Source organism: Schistocerca nitens, chromosome 3 (genome assembly GCF_023898315.1).
Source record: "Schistocerca nitens isolate TAMUIC-IGC-003100 chromosome 3, iqSchNite1.1, whole genome shotgun sequence".
Classification (NCBI taxonomy): Eukaryota; Metazoa; Arthropoda; class Insecta; order Orthoptera; family Acrididae; genus Schistocerca; species Schistocerca nitens.
Window position 1 is genome coordinate 132393295 of NC_064616.1, and position 22649 is coordinate 132415943.

General features: G+C 38.7%; 1 protein-coding gene across 1 annotated transcript in view; it reads right to left on the bottom strand.

Annotated features, from left to right (window-relative positions):
• LOC126249103 (Down syndrome cell adhesion molecule-like protein Dscam2) overlaps positions 1–22649 on the bottom strand; it is a 171090-nt gene that overhangs the window by 36934 nt on the left and 111507 nt on the right. The window contains exons 6-7 of the mRNA XM_049950754.1: positions 1508–1936; positions 1160–1401 (exon numbers count right to left, since the gene is read on the bottom strand). Of these exons, the coding sequence (XP_049806711.1) occupies positions 1160–1401; positions 1508–1936 (671 nt within the window). The remainder of the gene's footprint in view (positions 1–1159; positions 1402–1507; positions 1937–22649) is intronic.

Sequence of the window (22649 nt, forward strand, 5' to 3'; positions counted from 1 at the left end):
GCTGCTGATGATGCGCTTCTCCAATTTCTGGCTTCTTACCGTTTCATCCCCATGGGCGACCACAGCCCGGCTGAGCTCATACATAGCCGACAGCCCCGCATGCTACTTCATCTTCTGCGGCCTTCCACCTCACCGCCTCGGGTGCCTTCACTTGGCTGGTTCACTGCCGACGACCTTGTATGGGTATGGGGATATGGCAGGCAGCCAAAATGGAGTCCTGGCTGCACCTTACGACACCGTGGCCAACGCCTGTATGAAATCCAGACGGACACGGGTATTGCAGTGCGTCATTCGGACCAGCTTCGGCCTCGTGTGCCGGCAACGCCTGTTCCGGATGCCGCTACACCACCTTCAGCTCTTCCTGACGCTCAGGATACTGGAATCTCTCATTACTCACAACACAGTCCTCTCACTATCATATCGGTGCCAGCACAAGAACTGACACCACCAGGAGACGTGCCCCTGCAGGAACCAGATGATCATCATCTGTCGGAGCAACTCTACTCGCCTCCTTCTCCTACAGATGCGGACACATTGCCCATGTCTCCTCTTATAACAACCGGACTTGCCGCAATGGGCAGATTGGTGCATGGGGCCCCAGCAGATTCGACCCCTACGTCTCCTGTCATCTTGACCCGTTATCATCAGGGACACTTCCATCCGTATGGGAAGCCTCCTCCTCAAAACTTTACGGCCAGTCAAACAACACCTATGGACGTTAGCAATCTACAGGCCACCTCCATCAAGGCCAGTGCAAAAACTTCAAAGGGGGGAAAAGTGTTGTGACTCGCCAATCTTTCAAAGTGCCGCCGTGCAGTTATGTGCGTCCTCTACATGCGGCACTGTCTGCCAGCCATGCAGCAGCAGTGCCACCTAAGCGGCCAGCCAGCCAGCGGCCGCTAGACTTGGACAAAGTTATGATTTGACTGTTAAAGTGTACACACGTCTTACTCTGTTTACCTGATCTGTGACTTTCATGTATTGCATCTTCCTTAAAATATATTTGTTCAACTTGAAGTTATAACAGTGTGACTGTGAGCTCACTCCAGTTTTTCCTGTTTTGCTAATTGATAAATAAGATTTTCTTCTGTTAAAAATACTGTTGTTAATTTTTGGATCTCATTTTAAATGAATAAAACTTTTTAAATTTAGTACTTACCTTCCAGGTCACTAGAAGTGTTTTGGAATCTTTCACTTTAACCTCGATGTCCCTCGGTGGTGCTTCTGGTATTTCTTCCAGCGTAGTCAAAGTTACTGTTTCACTTGCGTTGGATACACCAACAGAATTTTCTGCTCTAATTTGGAACTGGTAACCATTTGCAGGTTTCAGATCTTTGAGGGTAACATTCAGCTGATCTCCTCTAACTACAACCTGGACAACATTCTGGTGCCAAGGAACTGCTAACAGATGTACACACTGCTAGAATTACGCAGTGTTATAAGTTAATGTTTTCAAACAAGTACAAATAAGTGAAACATTTCATTAGGAAACAGTATCAATGCTTACCTGTTGTGTTCTTATACTGCACTATGTAAGCTCCAATGGCACTGTTTCCATTATATGGCTGCTCCCAACTGAGAGAGACTGATCGGCTTGTGAAGTTATTTACACGAACATTAGTAGGTGGTTCTGGAGTTTCCTGGACAATAAGTTTCATTTCTAATTGGTCCTTTCCATATTTGTTTGAGGCAACACAAATAAAGGATGAAGTATCTTCTCTGCGAACATGTTTGAACATGAGCGTTGATGTTACTCCTTTGCTTGTATTCTCTTTTTTAATATTTATTTTTGGGTGTTGCTTAGGCTTAAGTTCATGATTATTTTGGTACCAGGTAACAGACATTGGTTTGTCAGCAGCCACTGTGCAGTTAAGTATAGCAGTGCTTCCCTTTGGTACTGTAACATTTGTAGTGTGTGTGGAGAATCTCGGAGGAACTGAAAGTTAAGAAAACATTAGACTGTCTCCTCTCTCTTTAGGTAATATTTTTCATGGATAAATCTCACCACAGGCAATCCTTATTCATCCTGACATATCAGTGGCAAGAAACATGCAATATGATGAAGGTTAAAATTGCTCATGTAAAAATTGTATTACTCCTCAGAAAGGGTAAAAGAACATGATGACACCAGTGCTATGTTGAAAGTCATTAATCAGTTTCTGTCTGGAGTACATAATTTGAGTTGTATGTGCATACATCTACAAGTCAATAGCTGCATGATAAGTATCATATTTTTATGTTTCTGTTCTTCTGCACTGTGAGTGGTGGTCAGTGCTCATACAGTATTTACAAAAATTTACATTTAATATTGGCACATTGTTGAGAAGTAGCCACAAGCAGATTGAACACTGGTTTATTTCTCTATTCCCTCCCTGGAGAACTTTTTATTATTATTATACAATTGTGCTTTACAGAAGCAACTGAAACATCATCTTCAAAGAGCCAGAAATGATGATAAAATATCCCTTGTTATAACTGATGTTTTGACAACTCTAATAAAACTCTTGTAATCATTAACAATATGGGCAAAGAAAAATATATTCATGAAGTGTCAGAAGTCACGGAACTGCTCTCTCTCAGAACTAAAATCAGAAGAGAGGAAATGGTTGGAAGAAAATGGAGTAGTAAGGCTCAAGAATACAGAAAGATCCACAAGAACAATTATACTGACTCTGGTCAAGTTTCCCTTTGCCTTGGTGATCTCAACTATAACCTGAAGCATTGCCAGTCTCTTTGTACTGAGATTTTTCCTCTCTTCTTCCACCACTTTGATAAAAGCCCTGTAAATCATATAAAGAAAATCCACTATTTACTAATATTTATCACATCTCACTTCACTTCACTGGAAGTGGGAGAAACACTGACACCATTGAAAAATGATCCTAGATTTTCCATAACAATCTGTATGTAAAATGTAACTCATAGTAACTCGACACATACAGTAAAATTGTTTATTACTTTTTGCTAAAATAGTTTTCATGTATGTAGAACAATACTTTGGTCACAATTCATTGTTAGTAGCCATAGAGATTTGTACTGCAAATAATAATTTCCGCTGAGATTGCTTCTATGCTTGCATTACATTTACCAAGGAAAAAATTTCACTCAGCATTGTGTGAATGATCTGAGAATATGTAAATTTTTAAGAAAAGTAAAATCAACATAAAGTCTTGTTCCATTCATGTATGATGTGCAAGAAGAATGGCTGTTGGTAATCTTGCAAATGACTGCATACATTCACAAAAAGCTGTAGCTGTTCAAAGCTGCTTTAATAATGGTTAACTGTTATTTAGCTACTGTAAACTATTTCTGTTTACTCAGGCTAAATTTAACATAGCAATACTATGGGGGAAAGGGGGACAGAAGAAGGGGGGGATAAGTTCCTACTCTAAATATGTAGGAACTTCATGAATTGCTACATTCTGTGATATTGGTACAGAGATGGTGGCAGGCAAGGGACTCTCTGCAGAAGACTGTTACCATTGCCAGAGCAAGGAGAATTCTAGTCCAGAGGCTTCTTCCAAATGATTTTCAGATATGATTTGAAGTGATGAAATTTTATTTCATGTGAAGGATTTGTGAACCACTTTAATTCCCATTACTGGGCTAACGATTCTCCATATGCCACCACTGTTAAAATGCGACACACCTCAAGGTAACAGTCTTGAGTGGTATGACACCAAAACAACTTACTGGTCTGTTCCTTCGACAATCTCATGTTGGTACCTTGCTATTCCGGTAAATCATGGCTGGGCCAAATGTGTCCATGTATGAAAATATCAATGGCCTCTTGTTCATGCAGGATGGTACCGCACCATATTTAATTGACAATTAGTGTAATAATGGTTTGACTATCATTTCCTATGATGTTGGTTGGGTCAATGCAGTCCTCATGAGTGGCCAGCACTGAGCCCAGATCTTATACTATGTGACTTCTCCTTGTAGGGATGGGCAAAGAGGAAGTTAATTGGACAAAATAATGTATGCAGGATGATTTTGGAACTTGCATCTGGTGTGTTCTCACCAGTGTACCATTAGAGCTCCTTTTGAAGTCAATTGAAAGCACTCCCAAGAAACTGGAGATGGTAGAAGATGCTGCTGTGTAAGTAAAATTTGAAATGTTAAAACAATTTTTATAATTCTAAGGATTGTACTAAATCTTTTTTCAATAAAATAGACCATTTATTTTGGGAAATATTGATATTTTCAAATGGGCACTTACTTTCTACCCACCCTGTTTGTGGAAGGTCAATAATTTTATAAAGCTGCTGCTTATTCAGTTCTATTACCTAGCTATTGTTTATCCCATATTGCTAATTTAGTATTGACATGACCACACATATATTTATAATAGGACAACAGTAATCTATGTGTCATTCTATGAGATTAGAGGCCTATCTGCAAAGCACATTGCTACTTGTCAAGCAGCTAACAGCCGTGTTCAATATTTGGATCTGAATCTTTTTCCTGGAACATTCCTTCATCTCCTCCTCGGAGAGGTCATGGCATCACACAATGTCCTCCACATGGTTGTGGACAGATCAAGTCACACTCTTAAGTGATGTGCGATGCACAATATAAACTATGTGATTGCTCTGAAACCTTACTAGTGAATATTAATCAAGAGACCTGGCTTAATTTTATGCATTTTTACACTATTAATATCAGTCTAAATAAGGGTTGCCAGTCCTTTTTTGACCCTTGAGACAGGGTTCACCTTGTCATTACACTAAATCCAGTAATTAATGCCCTGTAGCTATCTAGCTGCATTCAGAAAGTTTCCAGTATACTACCACAGGACTGGAAACATACATCGCCCTCAATACACTGCCTCCAGCTGGTTTCAAATAATTACATCGATAATCTCCACACAAAAAGTAGGAAAAGAGTCCAAAGGTAGAAAGTTACATACAAGCACCACACTTTGAGTTTCCACAGAAGCAAGTGATGGTTTCAATTAGTGCTAGTCAAGTCCATATCTGCAATTAGAAACAATCTCCTACTATCTAAGACCAGATAGGAGGCCTTTGCATACAGAAAACATGAAAACACTTCCATAAAAAACCAAAAACTGACAAATCAGAACCCCACACCCACACATAAGAAGACACTTTTGATTTCCTGTGGGTTTTTCATATTGGGATTTGTTATCACTAACTAAAAAGTTCAATAATGTTAAACCCCATAACACACCACTTACATTCTAGAAGGCACACCACTTCCCTGCTGCAACCTAAAGGGATTTCATGGGCCTTGTCAATTTCATGAGCTCCCAGAAGCTCCACAAAATTGCTTCTGCAATTCAAACACCTCAGCCAATCATCTTCAGCTTTGGAGGCATTTCCATTGATCAGTGCCTGTTACTGCAATAGCCCTCCTCTGGAAAATGCTGCTTCCTGTCAGGACTTTTTGCAAGTTTATTTCCTGCCTTCTTAGGAAACTCACTAAACTAAAAGTTATCACAGTAGGCTCCAACAACTAAGCACTTAGGTGGATTACAGAAAGGCTGACCCATCATCTCTGGGCAAGGCAAGGAAACCTCCCACAAATTACCAGAAACTGTCTCTGATGTCTCCAACAGCCTGTCCACAGGCTGAAAGCTGCAGTAGGACAAGGAAAGATATGATGTGTGAACACAAAGCAATGGGAATTTTTATTTTTCTTAAAGAATCTTTATTTATTCATCAACATCAATTTTGTCCCTTTCTAAGTAATGGCCTCAGATATAATATACTTGACTTGTACCAGCACTTTTTCCAATTTTCGAAGCACTTCTGGAATTCACTTTTCATTATGGTGCTCAGCTCCTTCAGCAATTCTACTTTTATCTCTTCAGTGATGGTAAAAAGATGTCTTTCATGGTTCTCTTCAGCCTTGGCACCAGAATGAAGTTGCAAAGGGCCATGTACGGTGAGTATAGTGGATGAGGCAACATGTCAGTTTTGTTTTTCACCAAACAATCATGAATAAGCATATAGGTGAGTGGGATTATTGTGATATATTGCCACAATTCTGGTTGTTTTCTTCAAATTGCTTCACGCAAATGGAACATAACTTCCAAGTAATATTCCTTATTGACTGTATTATCATAAGGCAGGAACTCATGATGCACTATCTCATTGTAATTGAAGAAAACAATGAGAAGAACTGTCACATATGATTAAACTTTGTGATTTTTTTCCGGTCTTGGTTCTTCAGGCAGTTTCCATTGGGACAATTTGGCTTTGGTTTCAACATCATACCTGTATACACATGTTTTTTCAGCTGTTATAAACTTTTTACAGTTTTTGGAGCATTGTCAGTTTCATTCAACAATTCCTGAGCAATGACCATGTGAAGTCGCTTTTGGTCAAAACTCAGCTATTATGGAACAATCTTTGCTGCTACACATTTCATGCTCAAAAGTCTGAAATGAATGTGTGGCATGAGCCAAATGATACACTGACATAATCAAAAACCTCTCTGATGATGATCTGGCAATTTTCCAGATTCATTTTCTTTATTTATTCCACACTGTTGATGTGCTAGGGTGTCCTGGGCAGTCAACATCTTCAACCTCTTTTCGGCCCTCTTTGATACATTTATACCACTCATAAACTCTTGTCTTACTCACAGCAGGTTTTCCATAAACCACAGTCGACATTTTGAATGCAGTGCTGCACTATTTTTAATTTATCAAGCAAAATATAATAGATTTCCTTTGATATGTCTTTTTTGAAGGTAAAAATTCACTGAGCACTAAAACCACGTATAATCTTTGCAACTGTCAACATTACACTAAATATTCAAAACGTCTGAAAATGCAAGCATACATCAAGAGCATGTGTTACAACAAGATTGTTTTTAAACTCAGGTGTATAAAGCCCATGTATTGTTTTTAAACTCAGATGTTAAAAGCCCATGTAACTAAAAAATTTCAATTACTTTTTAATCACACCTCATACATTACACTCTCCTCTCATCCTCAAAGGACAGGTGGCCCTTAATCAACCTGGGGCCCATGTGACCTGCTGCTGCTTCTTCAGAATGTTTTAGAACTTACCCCTCATTTCTCTCTGTGGAAGGAACTAATAGTTCCCAAAGCTAGGTAATAATTTGTTTCTACTTAATAATGTAAATGTATCTTATCCATTTCTAGATGCTGAACACTGAGACTGTGGTTAGAATGATTCATTTATTTATTCATTCATTCATTTCCATTTTCTTTGCCTGGAGTCAACTCAAAGATGGTTTTTGTAAGCATCACAAATAATAATATGAACAATAATTATATTTACAAAATATGTTGCACACCACAATAATTATTATTGGATCATAAATCTGTTTTATACATTTATTACTTTACAGCTGATATGCTGCTGGTTCATATCACAAGTAGTGTCTTGGAATTCACTGAATAAACATGCACATTTTTCTTCAGAAAAGATTTTAATTTTGTGTTAAAATCAACCCTCTGTTTTAAAATTTTGTTCTTTACTGAGAGTGGTTATATTCAGTTCTGGTGTTGCACTCATTTACAGTACTGCAGTTGGTAAATTCTCTTGGCTGACACATAAAAAAGTAAACGTAAATGAAATATTCATAAAGAATATGTTGTTAAGTATCTGTGCTGTACAAACATTTTATGACAGGATTTTCAACAGCCTATCCCTTGAGTAAGTCTTACTGCTTGTTTTTGTAACTGAATTATTATTTCTAAGTGGGCATCAGCTGCAAAGCCCCATAATTTAACTCCATACTTAATATGGGAGTAAACTGTTCCATAGTAAACCACTCTGTCTCAAATTCTGAAGGTGGCAGGGGTAAAATAGAGGGAGCGAAAGGCTATTTACAATTTGTACAGAAACCCGATGGCAGTTATAAGAGTCATTTCTGAAAGTATTTGTATGAAGTGTATGGAAGTGAAATGTGGACGATGAATAGTTTAGACAAAAAGAGACTAGAAGCTTTTGAAATGTGGTGCTACAGAAGAATGCTGAAGGTTAGATGGGTAGATCACATAACTAATGAGGAGGTATTGAATAGAATTGGAGAGAAGATAAATTTGTGGCACAACTTGAGTAGAAGAAGGAATCGGTTAGTAGGACATATTCTGAGGCATCAAGATATCACCAATTTAGTATTGGAGGGCAGTGCGGAGGGTAAAAATCATAGAGGGAGACCACGAGATGAATACACTAAACAGATTCAGAAGGATGTAGGTTGCAGTAGATACAGGGAGATGAAGAAGCTTGTACAGGATAGTGTAGCATGGAGAGCTGCATCAAACCAGTCTCTGGACTGAAGACCACAACAACAACAACAGTAAACTACTTTTAATGTTTGACCAGAAACTATATTTTCAAGCTGGCTAAGTATATATATGCCACTGCTGACTTTTCCCCGATATGAAGCTAACATGATCTGTCCACCACAGATTTTCATCAAAGTAGACATCTAGAAATTTACAGCTGCCAATCTGTGTCACCAAGATGTTATGTAGATTATTTACATTTGTGTGGTGAGACCTACATTTTTTGAATGCTAGTACATGAGATTTGCTGACATCACTTTGAGGCCCAGATAGTTGAAATATTTTGTTAATTCTGTTACCCCACTAGTAACAAAAGAATCTAGCTCCTTATATGTTCAACCATAGAATAAGACTGAGGTATCATCTACATAGTTTTTAAAAGAGAGTTAAGGGTATGAGTCATGTCATTCATATACAACAGGAAGAGAAAGGGACCAAGAACTCAGCCCAGAGGTAAACACTGTACTACTGTTTCACTGGTGGATTGGAAGTTTATGATGTTCCATCTAATTTGTATGTCAGTTTAATGTATTGATGTATTGTTTATGATTCACATAACATATATGTTACTATAGGAAGCATGTGTGGATCTCCTCTACAAAATGACTCAAGGTTTTTTTTAAGAGAGAGAGAGAGAGAGAGAGAGAGAGAGAGAGAGAGAGAGAGAAAGAAAGAAAACCTATGGTTTACTGTGTCAAATGCTTTTGTCAGGTGTAAAATGTATCTGCAGTCTGTATCCTCTGATCCAATAGAGAGTACACTTCAGGAAAGAATTGTGTAACTGCTGTCACTGTGCTTAGCCCTTTTCTGAACTCATAATGAGAATCTATAGCAGTTTGTGTTTTGTGAAAAAGCCACTACTTTCAAATACTTTACTAAATATGGGAAGTAGCAATATTGGTCTAAAGTTAGAGTCATTTTCCTTACTTTCCTTTCCATACACTAATACATGTTTTCCCTAATGCTGTAATTAATCAGATTGGTAGAGTCCAGTCAACAAAGGAAAAAATAGGGAGAAAAATCTTGTAGCCACAAATTTCTGTATAGTGATAGGAGAGAGGGTCATGAACAATGAACTAAAAATCTACACTGGTGGGATGTGAATACAGGGCTGGTGGGATGGGGGGGGGATGGGTGGAGGGGGGGCGGTGATATTTTTTTTTTATATTTTCTTGACTAACTCAAAAACTGCAGCTTCTGACAAAAATGTTACATGGTACAAAATTAAACTGCATTAAATTTCCTACAAAAAAGGTTCTATTATTTTTTTCTCTATGACTAATAGTTTCTGCATTGCAGGGGACTGAAAAATCAGAGATTATTCAAAGTAGTGTTTTTCATTTTGCAGACCAACCATACCTCCCCATAATTTTCTGTACTGTTCTCTTGTATGGGGACTTGCTTGTAGTTTTTATGTGAGCTCTTATGTAAAACATGTTCCTATAAATAATGGCTGAAAAGTGTATCATTGTTAAGGGCATTGTTCTGACCTTTGTAGTGTTAGTGGAAAAGGGATTTGATTGAAAAATGTGGATTCATGCTGCTGTCTATTATTGACAGAATGTTATAAAGCTGTGTAATTGTGTTATAGCCACTTGTTGGTGAATTAATGAACGATCAGAAAGTTACTGCACTTCTCTCACCATTAATTGTATTAGTGGCAGGCTGCATTCTATTCAGAAATTGCTGGCAGTCATAGGGGGCAGAGTGAAGCCTCTTACCATACATCCACAGTATATATTCGGAGGTGAGAATGAATATGTCTGATGGAATGGGACTGATCATGTACAAGTCTAGAATGATAATCTGCTGTAATACATTGCATGATCTATGTTGAAATACAAAGTTTCTTAACACTTAGGTGACCTACTTCTGTTGTAGAGGGATCCTATTTTAGCCTCTGGAACTCTTCAGACATTGGGAGAGCTGAGGCTGGGTTATGCATTTGATACCCCTTATGCTGTGTAAAGTATTCAGCCTTTGACAGTGGAAACAATGAAATGAGCATTGTCAAATAGATATTAACAGCATGCTACACTCTGGCAGGCTGTTCTATGTGGCAAACAGTTGACTGCTCCAGATGTTGAACATTTTTCATAATCGCTCACATAACAACTGCAAATAAGTAGGCCACTCACTTAACAAATTGAAAATAACTCTACTAATAAACACAAGTTGAGTGGAGTTATTTTTTTCTCCTCACAAAAAGTAACTGGACAGGACATGCTTGGAAGGTATAATCTGTATGCCAAATGAAAAGTGAGCAATGCTTGTGGTGATGGAAGTTGCCTTCCCCAAAAGAATGCTACAGATGCTGTACAGAATGACAATTTCCCATCTAGCAGTGTAGAACAGTGTGCAGAGATTTAAGTAGATTCTGTCGATATGAGTTTCTTGTGTTAGTATTATTAGTAACTCATATCTGCATTCCATGTAGTGTTAACACACTTTGTGGAAAATATGCATCCCCTGGTTATGTCTGTGCACAGCACTGGCAGTAGTTCATAAGGCAGAGTGTCAGTATAACTTTGTGAAACACCCTGTAATTGCTACTTGTGATGTAGTGTGATAGACAGATCCTCTTTAGTATGCAGACCTATGAAGGATCATGACTACAATCTGGTGACCTACCTTCCCTCACACTTCTACCCCCCACCCCCACTCCATCCACCCAGTCACACCTACAGAACACAATTTATCCCTAAATGGCTCTACTATGCTCAGATGTGGTATACACCTTTAATATTTGTTCTTAACATACTTGATTTAACAGTAATAATTAGTTTTATACCGTTAAAACACTATTTTTAATAATCTTTTTTTTTATCCACTGCAATGCATTAACTATTTATCCTAGAGAAAAAATGAACACGACATTTTCTGTAGGAAATGTATGTATCCAGAATGAGAAGCTGCAGCTTTAAAATTATTTCAGAAAAATGTCAAAACATGACCTTTAAACACCTCCCCATGACCACACTCACATCCTACTAGTGGGGATTTGTAGTATGTTGTTAATGACACTCCCTCCTACCACTGCATAAAAATTTGTAGCTATCCAATTATTTCCCATATCTGACCTTTATTTTCTTTGTCGGCTGGACTATTAAGTGGCTCTGAGATTGTTTTAAGTACACCTTAGTAATTTCACTCGATATGCCATCCCATCCACATGAACTTTTTCTTTAGCAGGTGCATTACATTGTATACTTCTTGCTCATTCACCTATCTGAATTCAAACTCTGTACTTTCAGTGAGCATCTCAATCCGTGCATCTATAATATGAGCTGACTGGTCAGTAGAAGCAGTGAAATGGTTATTGAAAATGTTACATATATTATCTGGGTTTTCCACAATGTTAGCATCAAGTCTTGTGCTGAATGGTTCATGTTCATTTTGGGACCTTTATAGTATACCTGTATGTCAATTAGCGCCCAGGAAGCCTTACTTATATTACCAGACTGCTCTTCTGATTTATTGTTAATCTGCTTCCTTATGTAATCAATTTAAGTTTTAAAAGCCTTCTTCTTCTGATTGTATTTTTCCTTAAATACAGGTAGAGTAATAACTTTATAAAGCAGGTTTAGATCGTGTATACTCTGCCTGCACCTAATCAGACTTGGTGGGAGTTTCAGTCTAGGATTATTTCCATGTTGGGAATGTTAAACTACCTTCTAGATTTCAAATCTTGTCCAGTGTGGACACCAAAAATCAGTCTTTCTTTCTCATCATATCCAATAAGTCTTGCCTGACCCACAGTTCTGTGTGACTTCCATAACTCTTCCCAATCCCTAAACCTCACCAGTCTTTTTCCTTCATCCCTCTTCTTTCCCCTTCATCCCTTCTGCGAGAAGAAGGAGCCACTGGCTCCAAAAGCTTGCAAATTTCCATATCCTATGTGTACAATTTCCCCTGCCACTGCTTGGTGAGTAGATTTTTTATCTATTCAATTACATTTTGTTTTTCTCTGCACTTACCAAGCACTGACAGCTTGTCCATTCATGTTCATTTTTAGTATATTTCAGGTTTATTTCTCCATGTTTACTGTGGTACCAGCACTTGCAGTCAATGCACAGGGTACCTAATTTCAGCATTTTTATGCAGATATCACAAACATCACTGTCACTTTTAAGATAGCAAGACATACTTACACAAAAAAGCATTCAGTCAGTGCGGTATTGAGGCACAGAACCCCTTTGTAAGGAAACTGTGACTAATCGCTTTATAATATTTTTACCTAAAATTTACACCCTAGCCAGCTTTTGAATCATCTCAGGATCTTCATATTGTGGGTATTTACAGACACATCATATTTTGTCCCAAGTGCAGCTAGTTGCTGGGATTATGGTGACATCATGTAATCCCAGAAGTTTTGCTGAGTTGCAGATAGGTACAACAGAAAGACTGTCATAAAGTAAGCTTTTGGCCAAGGCCTTTGTCAAAAATAGACAAAACACACACACACACACACACACACACACACACACACACACACACACACATGACCACAGTCTCTGGCACCTGAAGCTGGTCTGGCTTCAGCTGCCAGAGCCTGTGGGTGGGTGGTGGGTGTGTGTGTGTGTGTGTGGGGCGGGGGGGGGGCACGCACAAGGGCACCTGTCTGTTGGTTGTTTTTGACAAAGGCTTTGTTAGCTGTAAGCTTTCTTTGTGAAAGTCTTTTTGTTGTGCCTGTGACTCAGCATCTCTGCTATATCGTGAGTGGCAACTATCTTTTTCATAATAATGTTACATTTCATACTGTATTTTCTATTGTTTGGTTTTCCCTGAAGTTTTGAAAATTTTTATGATTTTATTTTTCAAAAGCTGGTCAACAAACAAATTAGAGATTTTAAAAGGCTGGACACATATATATTTATTGCGTCTTTCGGCAGTAATGAGATTTCATTTCCTGAAGGTAGTATTGGCCACTCAGCTGTAAGTTTAGTAGTTTTTCAAGTGAATTTACTTTCTGTTACAAAATAAGTATTAGGGTTTAATGTCTCATTGATAATCGGGTCATTTGCAAAATACACAAGCCACCACAGTTTTCTGAAGAAAAGAAGTACAAGTTTCACTTTACCTGCTCAATAGTGCCAGTGACACACAACATCCATTATGGAATTTGGCTGGTTTATAATTTGCATATAAAATCTCATTGTAAGTTGGCAAATGATGTTAGCTGCACTTTCTATAAAATAGTAGCATCATTCAGCAGTCATCCAAGGCTTATTTTCCAGTGCTTGATTTTCACCACACAAACACCATTCACATGCACTGTACTCACACTACTACCGACTACTTAGACAATCTCTGTTCAAGAGCTATTCTTGTGGTGGGTGGGTGGGGGGGTGGGGGGGAGGGGTGTGCACACACAGGGGCACCTGTCTGTTGGTTGTTTTTGACAAAGGCTTTGTTAGCTGTAAGCTGTAAGGGATACCATCACTCAGATTAATATACGGGTGTTCCCTTAACCATTATTACTTATTTCTAAAGCTATGACTGTTTATAATACCCAATAAATAATTTTACAGTTATTTTAACATTATAAGCTTTTTAACAAAATAAACAGAACACAGTACATTTAATTATTTCTTAATATAGTTCAGTAAATGTGTAACGTAGGTTGTTTGCCATTTCTGCCATAAGGTGGCAGTATGTTACTGAGATTTGTAACCCACCCATTTTTAGAATCAGGCTGCATCATTGCAACTGCTAGATGGCATGAGCATCTCCATTAGGCGTGTCTCATACAGCGCCTCTCACAATGACGCCGGACCACTGGTGCAGTAGTGCCAATTGTTACTTCTCACAATTATGATGTATTAAGACGGACAATTTACCTTATAGAAATTTTGTAATTATGTTAATAAAGATATTGTTTAGTGTTGTAATGATACCTGTATACTTACAGATTTTAAAGCTATTGTCATCTATGATGGCCAACTACAGACATGCTCTGGATGCTGTGGTGAATGACATCTTTGATCTGAGTGCATCGAGAGAAGACTTGTGCAACTGCCCACTGAAGACCTATTGCCACAGGCCACCCCCACATCACTACTACTGACATACATGTTGGTGCTCCATGAGGAGGTGAAACCAAGGTTGTAGCATTTATTCTAACCAACACTGCAGGAGGAGCCATCGGACTACAATCATGCTGAGATGGCTCCAACTCCCCTCACTCCTCACATGTTGCAGGTGATAGATCATGAAAATGACCACACAACAAAGATCATGGTAATTGAAGTGGAGGAGTCCACAGATGGTGTAGCAATGGTGATGCAACTGGAGCTTCCGGCTTCAACAGTATCAGAGGTCAAGATCAGGGCATGTGAACAGTACACCCCTAAGCATCCCAAGAAGTGAAGCCTTGACTCTGCATATCTGTCCTCTCCTCATACTGAGACAACTGATGACTCTTGCAATATGGACCTGTATGACAGGGATCAACAGTCACTGGATGCCACTGACCAACTGCATTTGAACAGTGAAAGGGTATCTTGTCGTTCCAATGATCTGTCCCCTCGGGCGTCTGTCAACCCTTCAGCAGCAGAGGATGATGCTGCAGAAAGTTCATCAGCACTATGTACAAGTACAGCCCCCAGCATAGCAGAGAACCTCACTGGTACTGACTGGACTGAGCAGTATGAAGATGACTGATGTGACTCTTCCCCTTGGTGTCTCTTCATTCCTTAGTACTTCCTTGTCCCACTTCCTTGTGCATTGATTCTTCCTGACTAGTCTCTTAAACTTCAGCCTGCCCTTTATCATTACAAAATTGTGATCTGAATTATATCTGCTCTTGGGTAAGCCTTACAATGCAATATCTGATTTCATAATCTCTGCCTGACCATGAAGTAATCAAACTAAAATCTTCCTGTATCTCCCAGCCTTTTCCTCGCATTTTTCCTCCTTGTGTGATTCTTGAACAGAGTATTTGCTATTACTAACTGATATTTATTGCAGAACTCAATTCTTTTGAGAATAAAATGGCTTTTTATCTTCAAAATTCTTCCTACTACTGAGCCCATATTCTCCCATAACCTTTTCTTCTACACTCTCCCCTACAACTGCATTCCAGTCCCCCATGACTATTAGATTTTCATCTCCCTTTAAATACTGAATTACCCATTCAGTGTCTTCATATATTTTCTCTCTCTCTTCATCATCTGCTTGTGATTCTGGCATTTATACCTGAACTATTGTTCTCAGTGTTGGTTTGCTGTCAGTTCTGATGAGAACAACCCATCACTGAACTGTTCATAATAACTCATTCTCTGCCCTACCTTCCTATTCATAATGAATCCTTATTTTGTTACAGCATTTGCTGCTGCTGCTGTTGATATTACCCTGTTCTTGTCTGATCAGAAATCCTTGTCTTCTTTCCACTTCACTTCATTGATTCCCACTATATCTAGAGTGAGCCTCTGCATTTCCCTTTTCAGATTTTCTATCTTCCCTACCTTGTTCAAACTCCTTACATTCCACTCCATGACTTGTAGAATGTTGTCCTTTCATTGGTTATTCAATTTTTTTCTCATTATCACCTCCTCCTTGATAGCCCCTTCCCAGAGATCGAAATGGTGGCTAATGGGAGCCAGTGGAGAGATCATCATGAAACTTTTTGAGTTACTGGCCACATGTTCTGTGAATATACACTAAGTGTCTTTAATGCAGTGGCGTCCATTGCCTTTTTGCATCCTCCTGCCATTGATGATTGCTAATTCTTCCACCTTTTCAGGGCAATTTCCCATCCCAAGGGCAAAAGAGTACCCTGAATCCCTGTCCACTCCTCCGCTCTCTTTGACAAGGCCATTGTCAGAACAAGGGTGACTTCTTATGCCAAAAACCATTGGCTGCCATTGTTACTGATTTTTATTCAAAATTTAAGCATTGGTGAGGTTCGAAATCTGGAAACGAGGACATTTTGATTACCAGTCAAAAATGCTACAGCCTTTTTTTTTATTACTTTTTAATTTAATTTTACTTTGTTTTATTTTTTATGCGTGTCCAAAGGAACTTTGCATCATAATCAGAATAACACAGGCACTGCACTATCGTATTTATGTGTCTAAACCAGACAAGTGACTTTCAGGAAAATGTCTGATCTGGATGGGAATATACATAATAGATGTACAAGTACAGGCCATAGACGCATGGTTGGTGACATGTGGAAGTTTGAGTCTGGCTGTGAGCTGTGCGTTGATAGCCAAATGGTAAGGCAAACAAAATCTATGGACATAGAGGCCGCCACCTCCGTACGTCCCGTTTTCACCATGACGTCATCCAGCCAATGAGAAGCCGTCCACTGCTTAAAAAAGCAGAAGCCTCACCAGTCCACGACAGTCTGTTTTACCCCCGACGAAGATGATGGAGGTAGTCATTGAAAGCTTGGGATTTTATCTAAATTTGACGTGGCAAGTAAACCGAGAACTTTTTATGCAAGGACTCCATTGTGAAAGACTTCGTAATCAAATGGTAAGGCAACTGCGATAAGTGAGAAATCTGGGTTCGAATCCTGGTCCAGCACAAATTTTCATCGTCATCATTCAGTTCTACAGCTAGTGGTTGGCCTTATTCGCAACTGGGAATTCATTTAATGTATTTAATAATGGCTGTAGTAGCTGTGGGCCTGTTCTTTTGGACATGTGTAAATGTCCAGAGAAACTTTGCATCATAATCAGAATAACACAGGCACTGCAGTATTGTACATATAAGGTAGGTGGTCGGTAAAAGCAGTGGGCCATTGTTCAGAATTGACAGCCTTACCTCATAGGCCAACAGAAACATATATCCAAGGCATACCAAGTGACTAGTAGAAAATGTATATCCCTCACGATTCCTATGGATTCAGTCCCACATGCTGCATAAGTTCCTTTCTTGGCATACTGCTTGTAGTTCACAACAGGTATTGTAATATGGAGTTTGATACTTTGGGGCTAATACACAGCTGAAGTCTCCACCTACCAGTAAATGATAGAATTTGCCTGTGAATAAAGGTACAATCTCTTCCATATAATATTTTGCACATTCTCACCTGTTTTATGTACCTGATGGAGCATAAACATTTACAACTTGGATCCCATGAACTGTTATTGCCAGTCCCCATGTTGAAGGTAAATAGGCCAGGTCATGAACTGGAAACCTCTCTTGGACTAATAGCACTGTTCCACTGTCATTGTATGAGTTCGGCACTGTGGAGATGTAGCCATGTACTTCCTGGAATGCAGTAGCACAGATTTCCTGCACCATCAGTATATCCACATCTGAGGCATACAGCATGTCCCAGAAAAGCTGTTGTTCCACAGCCTGTCTAATAGTAATAATGTTAACTGTCCCTATTTTGTATGCCTGGGTATGAGTATGTGTCTTCTTTGCACAATGCTCAACTGGTGAAAATCTACAAGGTTTCCTCAGAAGGTTGCCCATTTGATGTTTTCCACAGCATTAGCTGCTCTCAGGTGTGGAGTTCTCTGAGGCTACGAATAATGTGATAATGAGTAGCTCAGTAGGCAGTTCAGTTGAAGAGGAATAGACATATGTAGAAAAAAAGCAGTGACAGATGTCGGAAAGAAAGCCGTAGGTAGAAGGAAGGCAGCTGTGAAGAAACCACGGATGACAGAAGAAATACTTCAGTTTATCAACAAAAGAAGGAAGTACAAAAATGTATTCTTCAAGCGTTTACCACATAACATGTGAATGTGGTATGGTATACATCAGCCAGATGACCAGGACCATTGACATCAGGTACAGAGAGCACCAAAGGCACACAAGACTGAGACAGGCAACCAAGTCAGCAATTGCCGAGCATTGTTTACAACTCATTCATTCTATAAAGTACAATGATGCCAAGATTTAAACACAAACATTGAGATACTGGGACAGCATGATCAAAGAATCTATTGAGATTAAGGTTGCGGAGAATCTCATTAACTGGGACATCGGTTTCCTGCTGAGCTCGGCTTGGAACCCAGCACTTGATCTTCTGAAGATGCAATGCAGGCAACATCCAAACCCCAAGGGACACAAGTATAAGGATTGGGACACAAGTATAAGGATTGAATTAGAGATAACAGCCCAGTACATGTAACAAAGGACGTACATGAAATGGCACCTCAGACAACAGACACAGTATCTGAGGACGCTCTTCCGAGTCTCGAGCGACAGTTTCAACACAATTGGCCTGAAAATAGAAATGCAGCCGCTCCTGGGGGGCAAGTACTTCAGACGGAATGCCTAACATGACACAGCACGGTAACAGAATCTCCTAATTCATGGAAGGACTCAAATGACAACAATCAGAAGATTGAACTTCTAGCACAGCTTGGACTCCATTCACAACTTAATTCAGCTGTACTGACAATGGATAATTACCACATAGTACGCGCACAGCACTCGGAACAGCCTTGGCAAGAAGAAAACGCTACAACCATTGCTATTGGTCGGCGCACACTACACACAGAGCACCAGATGCGGCACAGAGCGCAGAGGGAATGCCTAGCACAATGCAAGCATAAATACCAGACTTGTTCCACACAGGAATCAGTATCAGGCAGCACCTGAAGAAGACTGCTAGTCATGCAGTTGAAATATCGTGCAGGAAAGACATGAATTACCGGCAGAAACCCAATTAATCAAGATGACAAGTACAAAAATGTTCATGGAAATTCTAGATACAGGAATACAAATCAATTATAGTTGAGTCAGCTTAGTTGCATTGTGGTTGGTGTGGCAGCTTCGCTGGACTACCTCAACCAGTAACATAACATGATTTTGTAAACTTATCTATGGCAATGATTCAGTGTTGTCAGAGTTCTATAGACAACTATTGTTTCCACTTGCAGCCATCAACACTTCACAGTTGAAAGCTGACAATAACACTGTGAGCTGCCAGGGACCTTCTTAGTCCATCTTGACTATAAGAACAAAATAAATAGAATGTGCAAGGAAGCTAAGGTGAAATGTCTGCACAAAAATGTGAAGAAATTGAGAAAGAAATGGTTGTCAGAAAGATGGGCTCAGCATATACAAAAGTCAAAACAATCTTCAGTGAAATTAAAAGCAAGGGTGGTAACATTAAGAGTGGAATGCGAATTACACTGTTAAATGCAGAGGAGAGAGTGGATAAGTGGAAAGAGTACACCAAAGCCTCTACAATGGAAAGACTTCTCTGTGGTATGATAGAAGAAAAAACAGGAGTCAACGGGGAAGAGACAGGGGATCCAGTTTTAGAATTAAAATATAAGAAAACTTTGGACACCTTAAGATCAAATAAGGCAGAAGGCATAGATAAAATTCTATTGGAATTTCTAAAATCATTGTGGAAGTGGCAACAAAATGTTTATTCACATTAGTGGGAAGACTGTATGATACTGGCAACATACAATCAGACTTTCAGAAAAATATCAACTGCACAATCCCAAAGATAGCAAGAGCCGACAAGTGCAAGAATTATCACAAAATCAGCGAGCAGCTCATGCATACAAGTTGTTGATAAAAATAATATGCAAAAGAATGGAAAACAAAATTGGGGATCTGTTAGGTGATGATCAGTTAGACTGAAGAAAACTCAACGCACGTTCACTGGATTTGCTGACCTAGAAAAAGCATTTGACAATGAAAAATGGTGCAAGATGTTCCAAATTCTGAGAAAAATAAGGGAAAGCTATATGAAAAGATGAGTAATATACAATAAGTGCAAGAATCAAGAGGGAACAATAAGACTGGAAGACCAAGAACAAAGTTCTGGGATTAAAAAATGTGTAAGGCAGCGGTGTAGACTTTGTAATGGTTCTTTATTTACACAACCATTACGGCACTCCAACCCAGTTCTCGATACCAGTAATATCATACTACTTTTCTGTAAAGTAACAGACATATTTTTGTGACAATATTCACATTTGGTTTTATTAATGTATAGGTACTCCGATGTATCGATATATTACAGTGATATGGTTCTTGTGTGTATTCATTTCTGTGAGACTGTCATAATCTTTGACTTACTTTTAACTGTTTTGGTGAAAATGCACACAGAGCAGTCTTTGTTTCACTTTGCAGAAGTTAAGGTGTTATTTCACTTTGTAAAAGAACAGTCAAGTCGTAGGTTTGGTTAAAGAGGAAATTAAATATATGAACTGTTTTCTTGATGATGTGACAATTAAGAAGAAGTATATGTGAATATACATGAAGTTTAATAAAAATGTGGATCGTGAACACCAAGTCAAAAATTATTTCTACCACACCATTGTTTTGATCTGGGATTGATTGATCATTAAGAATTTCCTGAAAAACGCATTTGTTAGGTCTTTAAATATTGCTGAAATACAGATCTGGACCTTCTAGCAGTCAAAGTGGAATCAACCTAAAATCAACAATATGAGCCATAACAACTTTGACGAAATCTATGTTGGAATCCATTCAAGATAAGTGCCAAAATTAATGATTTTTTTACAGTGACTTCACTATTTCCATTCTGACGATACCATCCACAGTCAATAGCTTTGTTGTTGCTTGATAAAGCGAACATATGCTGCATGAGCAACATTATTAATCTGATTTCTAACCTACTTTGCAAGTGGTGGTATTGTAAAAACTTTCACCCCTACTGTTTAATCTACATACTGGAGAAGCAATGATGGTAATAAAGTAATTGAGGGTGAAAGGATACCAATGATAAGATTTATTGATAACATTGCTATTCTCAGTGAAAGTGAAGAAGAACTACAGGATTGTTTGAATAGAATGAACAGTTTAATGAGTACAGATTACAGATTGAGAGTAAATTGAAGAAAGATAAAAGTAATGAGAAGTAGTAGAAATGAGAACAGTGAGAAACTTAACATCAGAATTGGCTCTCATGAAGTAGTTGAAGTTGAGCAATTCTACTACCTATGCAGCAAAATAATCCATGACAGACAAAGCAATGAGGACTAGCACTGGCAAATAGCTATTCCTGGCCAAGCCAAGTCTACAAGTATCAAACATAGGTCTTAATTTGAGGAAGAAATTAGTGAGAATGTACACTTGGAGCACAGAATTGTATGGTACTGAGACATGGGCTGTGGGAAAACAGAAACAGAACAGAATCAAAGCCTTTCATATGTGGTGTTACAGAAAAATTTTGAAAATTAGGTGCACTGGTAAGATAAGGAATGAGGTGGTTTTCCACAGAATTGGTGAGGAAAGGAACACATGGGAAACAATGACAAGAAGAAGGGACAGGATGATAGTGCATCTTTTAAGACATCAGGGAATAACTTCTGTGGTACTAGGGAGAGCTGTAGTGGGCAAAAACTGTAAAGAAAGAGAGATTTGAATATATCCAGCAAATAATTGAGTACATAGGTTACAAATTGCTATTTTGAGATGCAAAGTATGGCATTATAGAGGAATTCATGGCAGACCACATCAAACCAGTCAGAAAACTGATGACTCAAAGAAAAAAGGAAGCATATAGACAGGTCTTTTTTCCTCACTCCATCTGTGAATGGAACAGTAAAGTAAATGACTATCAGTGGTGGAAGGTATCCTCACCTATGTGCCATATAGAGGCTTGCAGACTATGTATGCAGATGTAGAGGAATGTATGCAGGGTGCTAAAAATGAATTCCACATTTCGATAAGTGGTAGTATGAACCAAAAGAAAGAAAAATGTATAGTAAACGTGGCTCTAAAATGCACACCTTAAGATCTGTGCACACTTGTTCTTCACTACTATGGAAAACATCTGTTCTCTGCAAGCTATTTATAAACATTTTATATATTATAAACAACCTGCAGAATGCAGTAAATATGTAAGTATGCATTCCTCTGTTACTGTCCGTGTATACAGTAGGCAATAAACATCTGTTAGTGTTGTTACTGTAAACCATATTCACAGTTCTGGGTAAGTGTAGTGCTCACATTAGTTTTAATGGAATCAGTTTGTGTTTTGATAAGTTTGTAAAATAATTTTGTCTCCCTGGTCCTTTCATTCCTTAACTTCTCTAGCTTTGTTAAACTTATAGAGCTTCTCAAATACTTTATCTCACTTTTTCACACCTTAATTTTTCTTTGTCCTACATAACACAGGTCTGTGCAATGTACAATAAAACTGGTACATAATATTATGTTTGGTATAACACCACCTTAATTTCCTGAGATACTTCTTTACTCCATTTTATTCCTCTCAGACTACTTATAATGCTACCAGATTACCTTGCCTGTGCACATATCTCTTGGTCAATGGTTCCATTTTCCTGTATTATATTGCCCTAGTACTTGAAACCTCAATTGTTTTCAGCTGTTCCCCAACCACTCCCATGTTTAGTACAGTTCTATTCTTTTTCCTTGTTGTGGCCACCAGCTCACACTT